Below are 17171 nucleotides of genomic sequence, written 5' to 3'. Positions count from 1 at the left end.
TGCTATTAAGGGAATGTTCTAAGGTAGCTTAGAGCTTAAGCTCTCCAGCAACACCGATCACATTGGCCTCATGTTGGACGGATTCCGAATCCCTGCAATCTAACAAGAAACTTTGTCAGGAAATCAGATAGGTCTCTGGTTTAGAACTGAACCTGAGGGAGAACGCGGACCGAGAGCAGCATCGTCGCCCTGAAGTCAGACACGCGGCCATCAAACACCTGCAACGACGCCCAACCAACGAATTCCGGAAATGCACACCACCCAGCCACACAGGTCATCACCCTGGAGCTTACAGGTCAGCGACCGTTCTCCAGAAACTGGATTGCGTGTGTCATTGGGGCTTACGACGCACTCAGCTGCTGAGGCTATATGGCGTCACCTGCCTCTCACTCTGGCAGGAAGGGCGGGCACCGCGGGGAATCGAACCCCGTACCTCTGGTTGGAAAGAGAGAAAATGGATCACATCCCACATTTCAGCTGTCGGTCGAGACCGCGCATCCCTCCTGGACCGGGAGTGTGCACGCGACAAGCGCACTCGGCGCGGCCGCGGCCTGGACCGGGAGGGGGGGGGGGGGGGGGGAGGGGCGCCTGCTCCGCTGCATTGTTAACGCGCCGATGGATGGTCTGTCGCGGTTGCTCTCGTCACACGATCGGAGCGCACGGGGCCGGCCCAGAAGGTGCGCCCCGAGCAGGCCGGGCCGTTCAGGTCGGCCGCGGCGACAGGGCACGCCGACGGCCGCCACCGAGGACACGGACCGACAGAGCTCCGCGGGGTACGCGGACTCGCGTCTCCACAGACACAAAGGCATGCAATCGGCCTCCTCTCATCCGGCACCGGTACACCTCGTGTTTTCGGTCCGGGTTCCCGGAACACACGGCTAAGCTGTCAGCAAACCATTACGCAAGCCTTATAAATTGTCAGTTGTCTAGCACACTTAAGTGATGTCGGCAACATTTACACCTGTCACCGGCACCCGTCATCACATTTTTATCGTAAATAGCCGGGTCGGATAGTGCAAAAGGCCATACGAAGAGTTCTGCGGAGGACATATTGGTTGAACGACTTCAAAGGTACTCTAAAAATATTCTAAAAAAAAACAGCGGCAATTTAAAGCTTCATTTTACAGAAACCAATTGGTAATAAAACATCTGGACACCGCTTGATGTCAGTTTCACTTCCTTTCAGAGGTATTCGCCCGCGGCAGCGAACCGTCTCGGCCCCTGCCCAACTGACGCGAGACGGCTCTCAAACGTTACCCAATGGCCCGCATCGCTATAAGGTGGAGGTTGCAATATGCGGAAGGTCTGGTCCATGATTAGAACGGCTGAGTCGCCGAAAGAGATCAAGGTAAGTGCTTTATGTGAGCTCCAGTGCCTGCTATTCAAGCCAGCAAGTACGGCTGTTCACATCGATTCAAAACCTGGCTGCCGTCGCGAGGCACTGAAAAGTTGCGCAGCTCGTGTGATCACACATAGAAAAAGCCTTTGGCAGATACATGTGAGAAAAGGCGAAAGTTGGCCGTATGAAAGAATTGACGCTATATAAAATATCATACAATTGAGCCACCACTTTTGCGAACGATGCTTTCGAAATATCAAAATTTAATTACTGGTTTCAACTAAAATATTTATGATTAACATTCCGGCTTCGCACAACGCTTTTTGACGACACCTTATCAGTTATGACAACTAACGCTCTCCTCTTCCTAAGCGGGCACACAATCCTCCTCACGTTACCCAGGAAGAAATCTACATGACGTTGAAAAATCATCAGCCAGAGGGTCCATTTTTAGGCGCAGTTAACTGTGCCGGACGTCCGGACCAGCCTGCGCCGCCGCGCTCCTGGCGGCGGCGCCCTGCGGTTGGTGGCGCGCGCATCCCGGCGGGAGGCGCGCCGCCGGCCGGCCTCCCGAAGACCCCCCAGCCGGCGGTGGCCGCTGATGAACAAAGTCGGCAAGCTCCGGCTGACCGCAGCCCGCTTTTAGCAGGCGGCCGGCATTGTTTACACGGGTGTTGGCGGCCCGCGGCGCCGCCGCGCGACGGCACGCCAGGGCGCCGCACAACTCGGCAGCGGCGCCAGCCGCGCGCCGGCGGGACCCTGCCGGGCGCCGTCGACCGTCGACGCCGCCTTATTGCCGGCACATCCGCGACGGCGGCCTGACGCCGCCCGCGGCTCGGCTCGGCGACCCACTTGAACACGGCGGCGATGTCGTAGTGAAGGTCCTCGGGGAGCGTGGTCTTCTCCTCGTTCCACTTCTTCATGGTGGCCGGCTTTAGCTTGATGGACTTTTTGGACGGCGCGAAGGCGTCGGCCCAGTCGCACTCCTCGGCGAAGTCGATGGCCTCGGTATCCCGCTTGCGGCGCGGCTTGGCGGCGTCCGGCGCCGGCCCCTGGCGGCCTGCCGGGCGGAAGGGGCGCGTCAGCCGACCGGCTGGCGGGGCGTGGGCAAGACCCCAGACCTGGCCAGGGACGGGGCAGGGCAGGGACAGATACCTGGGCAGGGCCGGGGCAGGGCAGGGACAGATACCTGGGCAGGGCCAGGGCAGGGCAGGGACCGAGGGACGGAACAGGGCAGGAACCGAGACCTGCGCTGGGCGGGGGCAGGGCAAGAACCGAGACTTGGGCACGGACGGGACAGGGCAGGGACCGGGTAAAGTGGATCACGGCCAGCGTTGGCTCGTCACCCGGCTAAAACACCATCTTTGACGCGTTCAGGTTCGTGCCGGTTAAAACTGGCGCAAACCAGCAAAAGCTCAGAAAACCATACTCTTCCTTACTTCATCAAGCATATCATCATATTGTAGTTACGATGTTCCCTATCCAATTAAGCAATGCCAAAAATGGCGATGTGAACAGCGCTTCGCGCCGACGGCGGATGGAAGCACGCGGTGTATTTGCTACAACTGGCACGTAATTAGCATCTGGACCCGTGTCCAGGACCAACGGTGACAGGCGATATGGCGATGACTGCCCCTGCCGTCAGGGGTAAAGTGCTGTCACTCAGACGCGCGGCATCATTACCCATCAGCTAGTAAGCATGGACGCACGCACGGAGGCCGCCTTGAACGACATTGAGCACTATGGAATCTAGTCCAGGCGGTGGGCGCTATAGTGGACGCTCGACATTTTGTAATGATGTAAATACGATAAAGCCGTAATCAACGCTGATGCCGCGCTGTTACACTTGCGAGGTGCATTTGACCTGATGAGTCTGTAAGCAGACACTTGACAATTAGTCGGTTGCTGAGCTGGTAAGTAAAAATAACGCCGTTGAATAACGACTAGTCTAGTTTTAACAATAACGTTACGCTTGTCTTGGGCTCACACTTGCCGCGTTATCATGCATTTACGCCGCATTTTAAATCACATGGCGAACACCTTTGCATTACCAACAGGCGGGGACGTGCAGTACGACAGGGTATCTGACACTGATAGGCCAGACCATATAAGCGGACAATTCCTGTAGAATGCGTCTGTTTTGCTGGACACCGGACTTGTGTGCTCATTGTCTCGTGATTGTCGTAACCGAGGGGTCACCAGTCAGCTGACGCGCTTTACGATGTGACAGTCTTCCCAGCCGATGCAGACGCCTGTTCCATGCGTATGTCTACAACGTCTGATTGTGCGGGGGTTGTTCACGTTAACCTTATCCGTGCATGGACGTTAAATAATATTTTTACAGCGCTTGAGTTCTTGTTGCTTTCTACACTTATTGGCCACCGAAAGTAACAGTTTCTGCTGATCCGTTCGGACTGGTAACACCTGACGGGCACACTTCACTAATTCTGCCTGCGGCTGCTAATGCCGGCTGTGCCGCCCGACGCTGGGGACGGGTGGGGGGGGTCAGCCGGGGGTCACCGTGACGCCACACAACAGACATTTCAGAACTGTCCTGGCTGTTCAAGACAACACCCCACAAGGAGCCGGTTACAGGCGCTTTTCAAGTGATGCTGGTGCGAACGTCGTCAAGCGCGTCTCTTTACAAGGGAGGGCGAGGGAGGGGGGGGGGGATATCCGTTCATGCGCCCCATCCCTTGACCATTCACTGTCGCAGCTCAGAACCCTACACACACAAAACGGCGACCAACTGCGCGACGGTCCTCTGACTTCTGCGCGCACCGGCCCGGTGGCGACAGGGCGCCGGGGCAGGCGGCTGACCCGCGGCTGACCCCGCAGCTGACCCCGCTGACCCCGCGGCTGACCCCGCGGCTGACCCCGCGCTGACCCCGCGGCCGACCCCGCGGCCGACCCCGCGGCTGACCCGCGGCTGACCCCGCGGCTGACCCCGCGGCGACCCCGCGGGACCCCGCGGCTGACCCCGCGGCTGACCCCGCGGCTGACCCTGACCCCGCGGCTGACCTGCTGTCAGCGGACGCAGCTTCCAGTGCCGGGGCCCGGCCCAGCCAGCAGGCGGCTGGTCGAAGTACGAGTACTCCTGCGGCACGGCCGACACCATGCTGAGCAGGGCGGCGGAGGCGCCGGCCGGCCGGCAGCCGGCCGCCCCCAGCGTGACGCCGCCGTCTCCGGCCGCCGCCTCGTCGTCGTCGCACGCGTCGTCCATCGCTGCCGGCAGAAGAGCGGTGACGGCGGGCGCGCCGGACGGTCGCCGCGGACGGGGGACGGCACACACGGGCGCACAGCACGCCACCGCGCGGCAGGCGGGTTGCAAGACAGCGGGATGGTGAACACAGACGTGTGCAATTGGCAGGGCCGCCAGCTGTCGCGCAAATCTCCCGCTGGCTGTGATTTTCCAAGGCCGAAGAAGCATACGGCGGTCGGGACCCGGTCAATGGACTTTCCGATGACGAAACGCAAGCCCTCGACACAATGCCTCTTCCGCCCACTCCAAGTCCGTGGGCCAAGGCGCACGGCACGCCAACGCACCATAAAGGAGCCTGGCCCGTCAGGATCGGCTACACCGCAGCACTCACAAAGCGGGTCAGACAACACAAGCCATGAACACGACCGCGCCGTGCGCAGGCCATCCGAACACAACGCGCCAAAGGTCGCCGCCTCCTGCCGCAATCGCTACCCCTCCGCACGCCAGCATACTTCCTTTCCCCGCGCGCCCCGCCCCTGGCGTGCCGGATTTCCGAATGGGGTCGGTACAAAGCGCCGCATATTGGCACTCGCCAATGGCCAGCCGGCCGCGGCGCGCGCGTGAATGGCGGGCCGCACCGCGGCCGGCCGGCGCCACATTCGTCACGGCAGGGCCGGCGCCAAGCACCTATTGATTGCGAACGGTACGCTGCTAATGGTGCCAATATATGTTCGCGCAGAGCCATCTGCCAGCCCCCGGCGCGAGGCACCGCCGCGCCCGAGCGGCACACGCGCGAGCAGTGGCCGGCAATGGCACCGGCGGGTTGGCGTCTGCCGCCACGGACTCGCGCCGGCGGAGGCGACACACGGGACAACAGCCCCATCTCGTCCGCTTTCCCTGCGTCGCGGGCGGGTCTGGCCGCCACGGACTCGCAGCCGGCGGAGGCGACCACGGGACAACAGCCCCATCTCGTCGCTTTTCCCTGCGTCCGCGGGCGGGGTTCGCGACCGAGGAGCTCGTCACAACGCGTCTGGTTTGAGGCTACACACCGCTGTTACACTCGACGGCGGAGCGGCGCGGCAGAAGACGACACCCGAGTATGCAGCCGCTCGCCAGAGAAAGCGTCAACACGCGCGCGAAGAGTCGCAAGTCCTCAGCGCTGTACTAACCAGACAGCGTTTACCACAGTGACTGATTATTGATTACGGGAGTGTCCGACACGTCAACTGGTGGGGTCATTTCGCGCCGGATGCATAAACGCATGCTTTTGAGGAAAATTATTCCCACGGGTTTTGGGGAAAGCTACAGCTCCGATAACCTGCCCCGACCATTTCCTTACTCCTCCATGGGCTTGTAACCAACTGCATGCAAAACAGATCAGCTCTGAGCAATTAGGTTACAGCGCGCAAGTGTGCTGCGAACAGAACGAGAGTTCTCATGCGTAAACAGTTCCCTAACAGGTTTAAGTGAAGTAGATTGACCGTCGGAAACGCCGAGTTCAAACCATTACACGCAGCTTGGCGTTATTCGAGTCGAGGGAGAGATGTGCATATCAAACTCACACCTGCGCGAATGACCCGCAGGGCGGACATTTTGTTCACGGCAGGAATGCACAACACGATAATTTCGACCTTCTGGCGCCGCCACTGCATGCCCAAATTGAGCCACCGAGGGGATATGTTTTAACTGCGGCGATCATCACCCAGACAACGAACGGGTCGCCCCACTCATCCCTGCGCTTGTCCACTTTACCCGACACCAGCCTCGTCATTTCCGGCGCCGCGCCATCCACGCCGCGACACCGCCCGGACAAATTGGCGGGAGGCGCGGCTGTCCCGGCGGACCCGCGCCGGCGCCTCACTCACCGCCGAACTCGTCATCAGCCGTCCTCATGATGACGCTGTGGACCGCGTTGATGTCGAACCTGCCGGCGGCGCACGGCAGGCGTCAGGCGACGCGCCAGCTCCGGGGCAAAGCGAGGGCGTCCCTCGCTACCGCGCGGGTACCGGCGACCCCGCCGAAACACAGCTCCACCTTCGGCACACCGCACGCCCGGGCCTGGCCTTGGGTGCCCCTGTACCCGTGTCTGATTCGGCACACACCGCGGCCGGTTCTAGCTAGCGCCCGCCTGGTACTGCCACGTCCTAATCTGCACGCCTCCACTGTGCATGCTGACCCGGACACCTGCTGCATAGAGCAACCCCATAGGTGCTGCGCGTCTGCTTCTCGCCTGTCTGTATCTCGTCTGATCTTTGCCTCGCCTGGTCTGTGTCTCATCTGGTCTGTGTCTCGCCTGGTCTGTGTCTCCCGTGTCCATGTCTCGCTGGCCTGTGTCTCGCCTGGTCTGTGTCTCCCGTGTCCATGTCTCGCCTGTCCGTATCCCGCCTGCTCGTGTCTCGACTGGTCTGTCTCGCATGGTCTGTGTCTCCCGTGTCCATGTCTCGCCTGGTCTGTGCCTCGCCTGATCTGCGTCTCGCCTGGTCTGTGTCTCATCTCGCCTGTGTCTCGCCTGGTCTGTGTCTCGCCTCATGTCTCGTGTCTCGCCTGTCTGCGTCTCGCCTGGTCTGTGTCTCATCTCTCCTGTGTCTCGCTGGTCTGTGTCTCATCTCGCCTGTATCTCGCCTGGTCTGTGTCTCCCGTGTCCATGTCTCGCTGGTCTGTCCCGCCTGCTCTGTGTCTCGTCCGGTCTGTGTCTCGCCTGGCCTGTATCTCCCGTGTCCGTGTGCCCAGCCGGCCGCCGGGCCTCTCCGGCCGTCCCCAGCCGTCTCACCTGTGCCGCAGGTCGGCGGGCGGCGCCGGCGGCGGCGGCGGCAGGTCGGCTCCGGCCTCCTCGGAGCGCTGACCGTCCCGCTCGTCCGCCAGACTCCAAGCCGGAGAGGAGAAGCCCTGCAGCAGGCGCCGCACAGCAGCCGGCCGCCGCGAGCTCTGGCCGGACGGATCGGCGGTCAGACAACGCTCAGACGTCTGGTCCCCCGCCGCGCCGCACCGCCGGGGGCAGACGTCTGGGCGTCAGCAGACGCCCGCCTAGTTTGGCGCGTGGAGGCGCTAGCTTGGGGAGAAATACAGACCAACAGCCAGCCGACTGTAGGCAGAGTGCGCGGATTAGCGACAGGATGCCAACTGGGTGTGCAACCTAAAAGCATATACAAATAATAAAACCCCGTTACATGGGACATCCTGGACATGGCCATCCCAGCTTTTTTACACAAGCTGCAAGCCAAATGCTTGCTGGAAAGGAAGACCTGGTACGCTGCGCCATACCGTTTATGGTGTCACTTTAAAAACGTATCACCCAGTGATAGCTGGCGTGTTTGGCAGTTAGGCCGCCGTCGTTCGCTTGCTCTGTTGTTCCTCACTACGTACCACTTTTCTACGTAGTCCGTTACGCAGATTGCACCAGATCCCAGTATTTCGACTATTTCAGGCGTCTATGCTCTGTTGTTCCTCACTACGTACCACTTTTCTACGTAGTCCGTTACGCAGATTGCACCAGATCCCAGTATTTCGACTATTTCAGGCGTTAATCATGTAATGGCCGGGAATATCCTGGTGACTGTCCCTGCTGTCCCCACGACCTCGCTCAGCTCACAGCTCTACACAAAAGCTGTCTTGAAGGGGAGTACTACTGACCGCCCTGCAGCCAGTGTCGCTGTTTTGCTTCCCCGCGAGTACATCGCTCGAGGGACAGAACTGTAGCGGGAGACATGTCGCCGGACCCCCAATGCCAGGTCAGCATACTCTAAGGTCACGGCGCATGTGTGCACTGCAGCGCGAGCACGCATCCGCGGAAGACTGACGCGATGAACGTCAAAAACGGTCGAATGAATGCAGTAGTGTCACGGTGGTGAAACTGTCCCGCAAAGCAATAAAAAAAATATATATATATGCGACATCACAAACTACCACAACTGCGTCTAACGCATACAGCTAGGACATCTGACCCGGCTGGCGAGTCCCTGTACCCGTTCCGGTTCCGGTCCCCGTCCCGGTCCACGTCCCGGTCTGGTCCCGGTCCCGCTCTGGTCCTGTCCCGGTCCGGCCCCGTACGCTGCCCATCTGAACTGACCGGGCGGCGCCAGGTCCGGCCGCGCGTCATGCTCCTCCTCGCGCTCCTCCGGCGGTGGCGGGCCGGCCTCGGTCGCGGCACCGACCTCCACCAGCAGCTCCTGGGTGTCGTCGCGCGGCGGCAGCGCGCCCAAGAAGGCGGCAACCGCCGGCGCGGGCCCTCGTCGGCCGACACGCGCAGCAGCCGGGCCAGCAGCGGGTCGGCCGGCGCTGCGTCGCCGCCGCTGGCGCGTGCCGTGATGTTGGCCAGGTTGCGTTCGACAGTGGCGTGGCGGCGAGCCTGGCGCGGACACAGCGCGGCGTCACGACCGAGCCGACGACACAGACGCGGGCAGTCGTCACAGCGGGCAAAGCATAACACGATAAAACGATTAATAAAGTTGGGTTACCTTGCCGAAATGGGGGTTAATAAGGTGTTTTGTCGAAGTACAGCTTGCTATGACATGCCCATTTCAGACGGGTGATCCCCATCTCTCCTCTTCTGCTACGAACATCTTTACAAACGCGGCCTGACAGCCTAAAAGCTGGAAAAGACCGACGCACCGCGTAGCAAAAGCACAACTGAGGATGACAAACTATCCCCACGAACACGCCAGCGATGCGCCTCAACAGCTCACATCACACGCCCCATGAAGCCCCACGCGTCGTTCGGCGCCCTCGCTCGTCCGCCGGGCAGCACCACTGCGCCGGCGGCGGCGCGCCATCCGGCCGTACCTTCCTGCGCCGTTTGTCGGCGCCGCCCGGCTCCGGCTGGTCGCCGTCGGCCGGCTCGCCCTCCTCGGCGGTCTTCTGTTTGTTGTCGGCGCGGCCCAGGCCGCCGGCCATGCGTAGCGTCTCGCCGTGCAGCACCTCCACCCGGTAGCCGTAAATCTTGGCCGAGGCGTCCAAGGTGTAGCTGGCCACCTGTGGCAGGCGGCGCCGGTCAGCCCGCCGAGTCGCGGTGAGGGAGTCTGGTCAGGTCACAGTGTGGGAGTCTGGTCAGGTCGCGGTGTGGGAGTCTGATCAGGTCACAGTGTGGGAGTCTGGTCAGGTCACAGTATAGGAGTCTGGTCAGGTCGCGGTGTGGGAGCCTGGCCAGGTCACAGTTGGGAAGTCTGGTCAGGTCACAGTGGGGGAGTCTGGTCAGGTCGCGGTGTGGGGAGTCTGGTCAGGTAAAGGTGGGGGAGTCTGGTCAGGGTCGCGGTGTGGGAGTCCGGTCAGGTCGCGTTGAAAGTCCTTCTCAGGTCATGGTGTGGAAGTCTGGTTTAGGTCAGGTCACTGTGATGGAGTACAGTTAAGTCAAGATGGTGGAGTCTGGTCAGGTCATGGTGTGGGAATCTGCTCAGGTCAAGGGGTGAGAGTCTGATCAGGTCACAGTGTGGAAGTCGGGCCATGTCACGACGCGGGAGTCTGGTCAGGTCACGGTGTGACAGTCTGGTCAGGTCACGATGTGACAATCTGATCAGGCCGCAGTACATGATCCTAGTCAGGTCATAGTACAAAAGATCATGTCACGAAAGCAAAAGACAAGTCGGTCCACGGATACACGACTGTCTCACACCAGCTCGCAGAGACAGCGTACGCGGCACCACGCAGCCCCCAACGACCCGGCCAAATGCTGACAGAAGACGCCAGCCGACCGTTCAGACGGCGCTGTCACGGCGCCCGCCCGCCCCCCCCCCCCCCCCCCCTCCCCCTCACCTGGAAGTTGTCGAGGTCCGACTTCTTCTGCCGCAGCATCTGCGCCATGCAGTCGATCAGCTGCAGGCTGAAGGCGTTCTTGGCGCTGATCTTGTTCTCGGCGCTGAGCTTGATGCAGTTGGAGTAGTGCGCGGCCAGCTGGCCGTGGCTGAGACCGGCGATGGCCGGCAGCGAGCGGCGCCGCTCCGTGGCCTGCGCCGCCTGCTGCCGCTGCAGCTCACGCTCCGCCTCGTCATCCAGCTGCCGGCCGGCGGACTCAGGTCAGTGGTCAGAGATCAGCGGTCGGCTGTCAGAGGTCAGCCACAAGAGGTCAGAGATCGGCTGTCAGAGGTCAACTATCGTTCCAGCTGACCGGCATGGTGCGAAATACGATTGAACACGTGCCGTAATGTAACCAGCATGCGGAAAGTTCTCCTTTAATCACTCAACGGTACGCTGGCCAGGCAATTGTCACCTATCCGCCCTATCTGTGTCCATCCAACTGCGCTATAGCAAGGGTCAGCCAAGGCCGAATCAGGCCGGAAACCAATGCCTGAGATGCGGACATGAATCGCACACATTGGATTGCAGATAATGACTGAAGCAGACTTGAATGTCATTTTGTCGCCAATCCCGACCACTTGAGAAGCAGCGGCGTACCGACCCAGATTGTCCATGCCCGGAACGGGTCGATACAAACGTCATCATTTTCTCTGGGCGTCCGAGAAGCGCATCGGTGAGTTCGGGTCCAATCCGCGGGCAGCCACTCCCCGCTACGCCGTATGACGATCCAACCCATCCCCCGCCAGGCTGAGCGTGGCCCGCGTGTCTCGGCGTGCACCGAGAGCATCCCCGACCGACCGCGGCGGCACCGGCGGACGCGCACCGCCGGCGGGCTGAGCGCGCCACCTCGCGCGAGCTGTCACCAGCCGCCGATGCCAGCCGCCGGTGGCCGCGGGGGACGCCGCAACTCACGCCACACCGCGCGCTGGTGCGCCCCCGGCGCGGCGCGCGTCCGCTCCGTACCTGCGGGATGTCGAACGGCTCGGGCTGGCCGGCGGCGGCGTGGCTGGCGCGGCGCGAGCCCGGCGGCGTCTTGGCCGTCTCGGCCGCCGCCAGGCTGCGCCGCATGGCTGGCGAGGTGAAGAGCACGCTGCGCCGCGGCGGCGCCGACACCACGTCGGCCCCCATCGGCTCGGGGACGGCTGCGCACCGGCGGGTGGCGGCCGGCGCTCACCCAACTCCTGGCAACCGCCAGCCACCTGGAGATGGGTCACATGTGGTCACTCAATCCAGCCCTCCAGCATAGACAACTGAGCTGAATGGTTGATGATGTGCTAACATATCCACACAAATTCCTTCAGATCAGTGAAAAGTGGTAAGCACAGGTGGTAAATCATGGGCTGTATGGTGTGCACATGAGTAGAGCTCATCAATCATTTATATATGGCATGCTACAAGGGCTGATTTTTGGCTAGTATGATCAATCCCTACTGCCCTATCATGTAGGGCACTATCATTGCTGAAACAAGCTTAGGTTTCAAAATGTGAAATAAGATGCCTCTCACTCTGTGATTGCTCAAAACTGAGCACAAGTGGGATTACATGGCAGTCACAGTGTTGACACTGGACACACTGACATAAAGTGATAAAGCTTGAACCCCCCTGAAAATAATGCAATAGCTTTGCAAGTCAAGCAGGTGATATATCCTGTTCTTTGGCATTTTTCTGTTCGCAACATACCATTTTTCATTATTTCAAAATGAGATGATGTCAGAGACTCACAGTTTGAAGAATGGAATGTGCAAAAGGCAGAAGGAAATTGTAACTGACAATTATTGCATGGCTTAGAACAAAGCAAACTTTTCAGCAAAAAAGTGGTGTATCAACATGACAATTTTGGCATGTGCATGCACTCTACCTGATAATGTGACTAATAACTTTGTCCAAAAGTAATATTCCAAGTCATGTTACAAACATTTTTGCTCACAATCAACAATGTTAATTCTTTGGAACTTTGCCACTTGATGCACTGGAGCTAATTTACATTACATTATGGCATTTTTCTATTTGATAATTATAATTACATAACCATGTAGAAAATATGATTAAACCTAAGCACTTAACACATTACTGCTTACAGCTCAGTTTTCCATAGCATAACAAGCATTGGCAAAAGAACATCTCAGAAAGAAGGAAACCAAAACCAAATCTTGAGTTGAATCTTCCCAACCACCACCATATTAATATGGACCATTGGTTTGTTATTTGCAAAAACAAAAACAAACATGGGGGCACCATGACACCACAAAGTGCAAAAAAACATGCATGACGCCCATGTGGCATTGGTGCACACAACCTTGTGCTCCCATGCAGTAAGCTCAGGTCAGGCTAAATTGTACAATTTGGCCTGAAACAACCTCTCCAACATCATAATTCCTTGAGACAGAAACATGCAGAAACATTTGGAGTACCTCATTTTATTTTGTAGGCTGGCTGGGGCATGGAAACTCCTTTTCCAAGCAGCTCAGAGAAAAAACAGCCTAAGGCAGCCTCTTCAGCTCATTTTCCACTTCTGCTTCACATTCTTTAGTCTTTCACAATGCTATTAAGCAGTGACCACGTGATGCTTTTGTCAAACTCTCATGCATGCCAATGGATGCCAGGCAAGAACATCAGTACCACGCTCTGATGTGCTGATTTTCAGTGACAGTATCAAACCCATACTAGCGCTTTTCAGCCATGGTTGCTAGCAGCCCATTTACATGCCTCTGGTAACTTACCAGGCACGTCCGATGAAAACCAGTGTTCACAGAATTCAGGAAGCAGCACGTTCCCAACTGTTTGAGCACGTTTTTACAGCAGCACGAGAATAAGTAACTGACGTCGCTCCTGAAATCTTTCAAACTGTTGTGGGATTACTGTACGGGAGCCGAACAGCACTGGCTCACTAATGCATCACATTCCACCAATGTTGTACGGTTGCTGCGTGATGAAAACCACCGCGCCACTTTGCTTCCAAACTGGCGGTTTCAAATTGTTTACATTCTCAAGAACGATAGAAAAGAAGGAGGCTTGATAGAAATAGGCAGCTAATTTACCGTAATCCCGAAATGAAGTAAAGAACATGTTAAAAGTTAAAACAAGTTAAAAAGTTACAAATTAACTAGAAGTTGAAACAATGAAGTTTAGAACCTTACGCTGTAATGTCACATTGCAGCTCTGGTTTAGCAGCGTTGCTATTTAGAAATATATGCCCCATAATTGCGTTACCAATGCCCCTTTATTTCACAGCTGAGGCCAATTTTAGGCATGACGTAAAACCGGTCTGTTTTAAGAGGCCCCGGATCCGACTACTTCCTAAACACAAAGGAAAAAGCGTTGGCGCGCGTGGGCGTGGTATTTTCATGAGGAGATGATTGGGGCTGCGATGTCAAAGCATTGATACGTATTTATCGATATGGCTATGGTGGTGCATGTAGGAAACCGAATCAGATTATTTCTCAATCCCCAACACCGGACGAATCCCTTGGTTATGGAAAATGCATACGCTTGCATGAGCGCAAGTCGCAGCTACGACGGTTAGGACTATGGTGTATATTCTATAAGTTTTCCCAGCGAGTTTTTGCATATATTAGCATTACCCAGAACTTCTATTTGCCAGCGCATATTCATATGAGGAAAGATGTCCGGTTCAACCAAGATGAACACAGAAGTTGACGCACAATGGGTACCGATCTGTATCCTGTTGCGAGGGCCCTGGTCGCTGATGGTGAGTTGTCCTGTTAAGCATGGTACAAAAATTGAAATAACGTTCAATGGCTGCCTTTTCCAAACATTATTTGCTTGCCACGACTATAATAGTGCTCCAATAGAGGACTTTTCCAAGAATGACTCAAAAATCAAAACATAGAATTGCTATAGGTTAAAAGAAAGAGCGTTAAGACTGATAAGAGCACTAATTTTCAGCGGAAGGTTAGGTTGCCTGGTCCCCGGCTGCTCCGTCCCCCCCCCCCCTACACAATCATTTACCAAAGCTACACTCCTATGACAGCCGGGATTTGTGGAGAGTGCTGAAGCTGCTTCAACGGGATTAGCACGAGAGTGGTTCGTTCCTTTCTGGCCGGACATTCATTAACTAAGCGACGGATGTTTGGCCATTTCAGCCTCCTGCTCTGTCGCAGCTACATACTGGTTGCGTTGGATGAATACCCTTTCCCCTTTGCGTACGCTGTGTTTGGCGTGGAGAGCACTACCGGACGCGTTGGTCGGAAGCAACGCACCCGTTATTGATCTCGGTGTGTTTTATAAATAGGAAGCCAGCGGTTCCATTCATTACGGCTTAAAACGTATAAAAAATCATGGCATGACTTGCAACCACAGCGTTACACACCAGAACGTAGCGTTACCTTCTCCATCCCTCCCTCCCCTGGTCACGCTCAGGTTATGCTTCGTCAAATTGCCCCCCCCCCCCCCCCGATTATGATTTTGGGGTTCTTATGTTCAGATATCAACCAGGATATGTCAGAAGGCAATGACACAGCCAGGGGGTACATGGGGGCAAGTGTCCCTCTCCTCAGGTTCTGAGGGGCCCGAAGGACCTCTCGGAACTTATAATTAAGGACTCTATTAGAGCGCCTGAGGAGTCCGAAAGGCACGCCGGAGGTCGCATTAAGGGGCCCCGGTCCGCGGAACCGGGCACTTAAATGCCAAACAGAGGGCTCTGCGCGCTAACCAGGGGCCCTAGAATCAATAAGGGCTCATATGTCAGTCAGACACCACCGTAACGCACAGTAGGCTCCTTGTCGGCATGGGCCTGAGGGCCCGTTTCCCAAGCAGGGACAAAGCCGGAGCCAGTGATTTACACTGGTCGGAGCCCCTGTATCTGTCAGGGACACACAGGGGCAAAATAACACTTACACTTAGTCAAAATAACATTGTGAAAGGAAACCAAAAACAATCATTTTTGTAGGCTTCTGATAAACCAATTTTGGACGGTGACTTGACCTGATTTGGCCTTTGTGGGGAACAGAACTGGTAAAAACGGACTCACCACTATCGTAAGGATTATTTCTGTGCCTCAACATCCGTCTTAACGTGCCAACACACCTTTTAACTGCATATGTCAGCACGACCTCTTTTTCTTTCGTGGCCTCTGGTGACCTCACATTTGACCTAAGGAAAACAAAAAGTTGGGGTGCACTCTTCATGATGTGACGAGACCTTTACACCGGTAGTTTTGTCTTTCTCACGCTACGCGTGGAAGTTGGAGATCCCGGGGGGGGGGGGGGGGAGGAGAGTCAAGTTCCCCGGGCCGGGCGCGGTTGTCTCAGCCCCCGACCGAGCTCAGGTTAATAAGCGCGCACAGGCACACGCATGCCGTTCAGATATGCATTTAAAGTAGGTCGAAATAGCGTTTGCTCAACAGTATTCTATGTGAGCGTTCAGAACAGCTGGAATGCTGTAAATTGAGCATAATACAATTTGAAGCGGATGGAATCCGGTGGGCGACATGGTTTACTACGTGCGAATACTTTACTTTCCGTACTGCAAACGGCGTCTACAGGACCATGGCTGTTCCATTTTTGTTTGGCAGGTTTTTTATTCAGGCGCCACCTGTTGCTCACAGGTGTTGAGCTGATGATTAAACCCATGCTTCTCCGCAGAATTTGTCGCACCTTGCACAGAGAGGTGTTCGCGTTTGGTCTGCATGTGAGGTGCATTAATACGCGCGCGGGTGGCCGGCTAGATACTCTTCGCTCGGGTGGGGGGGGGGGGGGGGGGATCAATTTGACCTTCCCCTAAGATCTCGGAAACTAAGAGAGCTAGAAACATTAAGTTTACAGGGTGTGCTGACCTGTACGTGAACTCACTTAGGTCAAAGTTTTAGGTTCCCAAGTCATGACCTTCGGTTCAAATAAGGACAAACAATGTCAAAATTCAGTTTGGTTTCCAGAGTGCCCCATAACCTAGATAACTGTTTCTAAGCAAAAGGTCACATGCTCAGTTAAGGTCAGTGACCTTGTTTAACCTTTTATAGGTCATGGTGACCAAAATCATACAAGACTGCTCTGGGTTTTGCATTTGAATAAGCGACAAAGGTTACGTGAGGCAGTATGCTCCTTAAAGACGCTGACCTGGGTCCTTTCAGGTCAATATTCCATTCTGACCCTTAAGAAGTCAATGGAAGATGCATAATGCGGTTCCTGCTATCAATAAATTCCAAATGAACATCAAGAACTATCCCACACAGCAAGCCTTAGAGTAATAAAGCAGGTTGGTTTTGGCCTTGGTCTGGCTTTTATACCTGACCTTAGGCTAACGTAATCTGCTCATTCAATATTTGTGTTGCCTAAGAAAGCATCTCAGACATGTATGGTTTCGTCTAACACTGCATTGCTACATCAGATTGTATGATTCCCTAGAAACTGACTTCGCTGAAACCATGACCTAACTTTGACTTGCCATAGGTCAGTGACCTTACTAGGTACATCTAAATTTTTGATGCCAATCGATCTGCTACTCAACTGTCGACAGCTATGCAAATTTTGGCGCGGCTGCGTTGCGCAGTTCGGAAACCATTCCGGAAAAAACTTTGGGGGGCTCAACTTGAACCCCCACCCGAGAGTGTGCTGAAGCAGAGGTCTGTAAAGTAATCCACGGTGTCGTTATCGTCAACGCAGTTTAGCATTAACGACGGCCCCGCAAAACAGTGGCCAAGTTTTGAGAGCCCTTGAACGAGATGAGCTGACTCCAATGCCGTGTTTTAGCTAATAGTGTAGAAAACTAAGGGACGCCGTCCCCATAATTTTCATGTCTGCCTTTATACTGGGAGTTTTGCCTTTACGCTGCAGTAATTAAAAAAAAACAACTAAAAATTGCGGGGATTTGGCCTGCACATTGTGC

General features: G+C 56.2%; 2 protein-coding genes across 2 annotated transcripts; both read right to left on the bottom strand.

Annotated features, from left to right (window-relative positions):
- Positions 1 to 1799: 1799 nt before the first annotated feature.
- LOC119090231 (condensin complex subunit 2-like) lies at positions 1800 to 4457 on the bottom strand. The gene is made up of 3 exons (XM_037213017.1): positions 4361 to 4457; positions 2192 to 2399; positions 1800 to 1842 (listed from the first exon to the last, which is right to left on the bottom strand). Exons 1-3 carry the CDS (start codon positions 4455 to 4457, stop codon positions 1800 to 1802), a joined length of 348 nt encoding a protein of 115 aa, XP_037068912.1.
- A 1941-nt stretch (positions 4458 to 6398) lies between these two features.
- LOC119090230 (condensin complex subunit 2) lies at positions 6399 to 10481 on the bottom strand. Its single transcript, XM_037213016.1, has 5 exons — positions 10287 to 10481; positions 9321 to 9509; positions 8812 to 8886; positions 7312 to 7466; positions 6399 to 6441 (listed from the first exon to the last, which is right to left on the bottom strand). The coding sequence occupies exons 1-5, from the start codon at positions 10332 to 10334 to the stop codon at positions 6399 to 6401; spliced, it is 510 nt and encodes a 169-aa protein (XP_037068911.1). The 5' UTR covers positions 10335 to 10481.
- Between the last annotated feature and the right edge of the window lie 6690 nt (positions 10482 to 17171).

The sequence above is a fragment of the Pollicipes pollicipes genome, unplaced genomic scaffold (genome assembly GCF_011947565.3).
Source record: "Pollicipes pollicipes isolate AB1234 unplaced genomic scaffold, Ppol_2.1 Scaffold_3087;HRSCAF=3621_pilon_pilon_pilon, whole genome shotgun sequence".
Taxonomy (NCBI): Eukaryota; Metazoa; Arthropoda; class Thecostraca; order Pollicipedomorpha; family Pollicipedidae; genus Pollicipes; species Pollicipes pollicipes.
The sequence above is the reverse complement of the archived record's forward strand: the minus strand, read 5'-3'. Positions and strand labels throughout refer to the sequence as shown.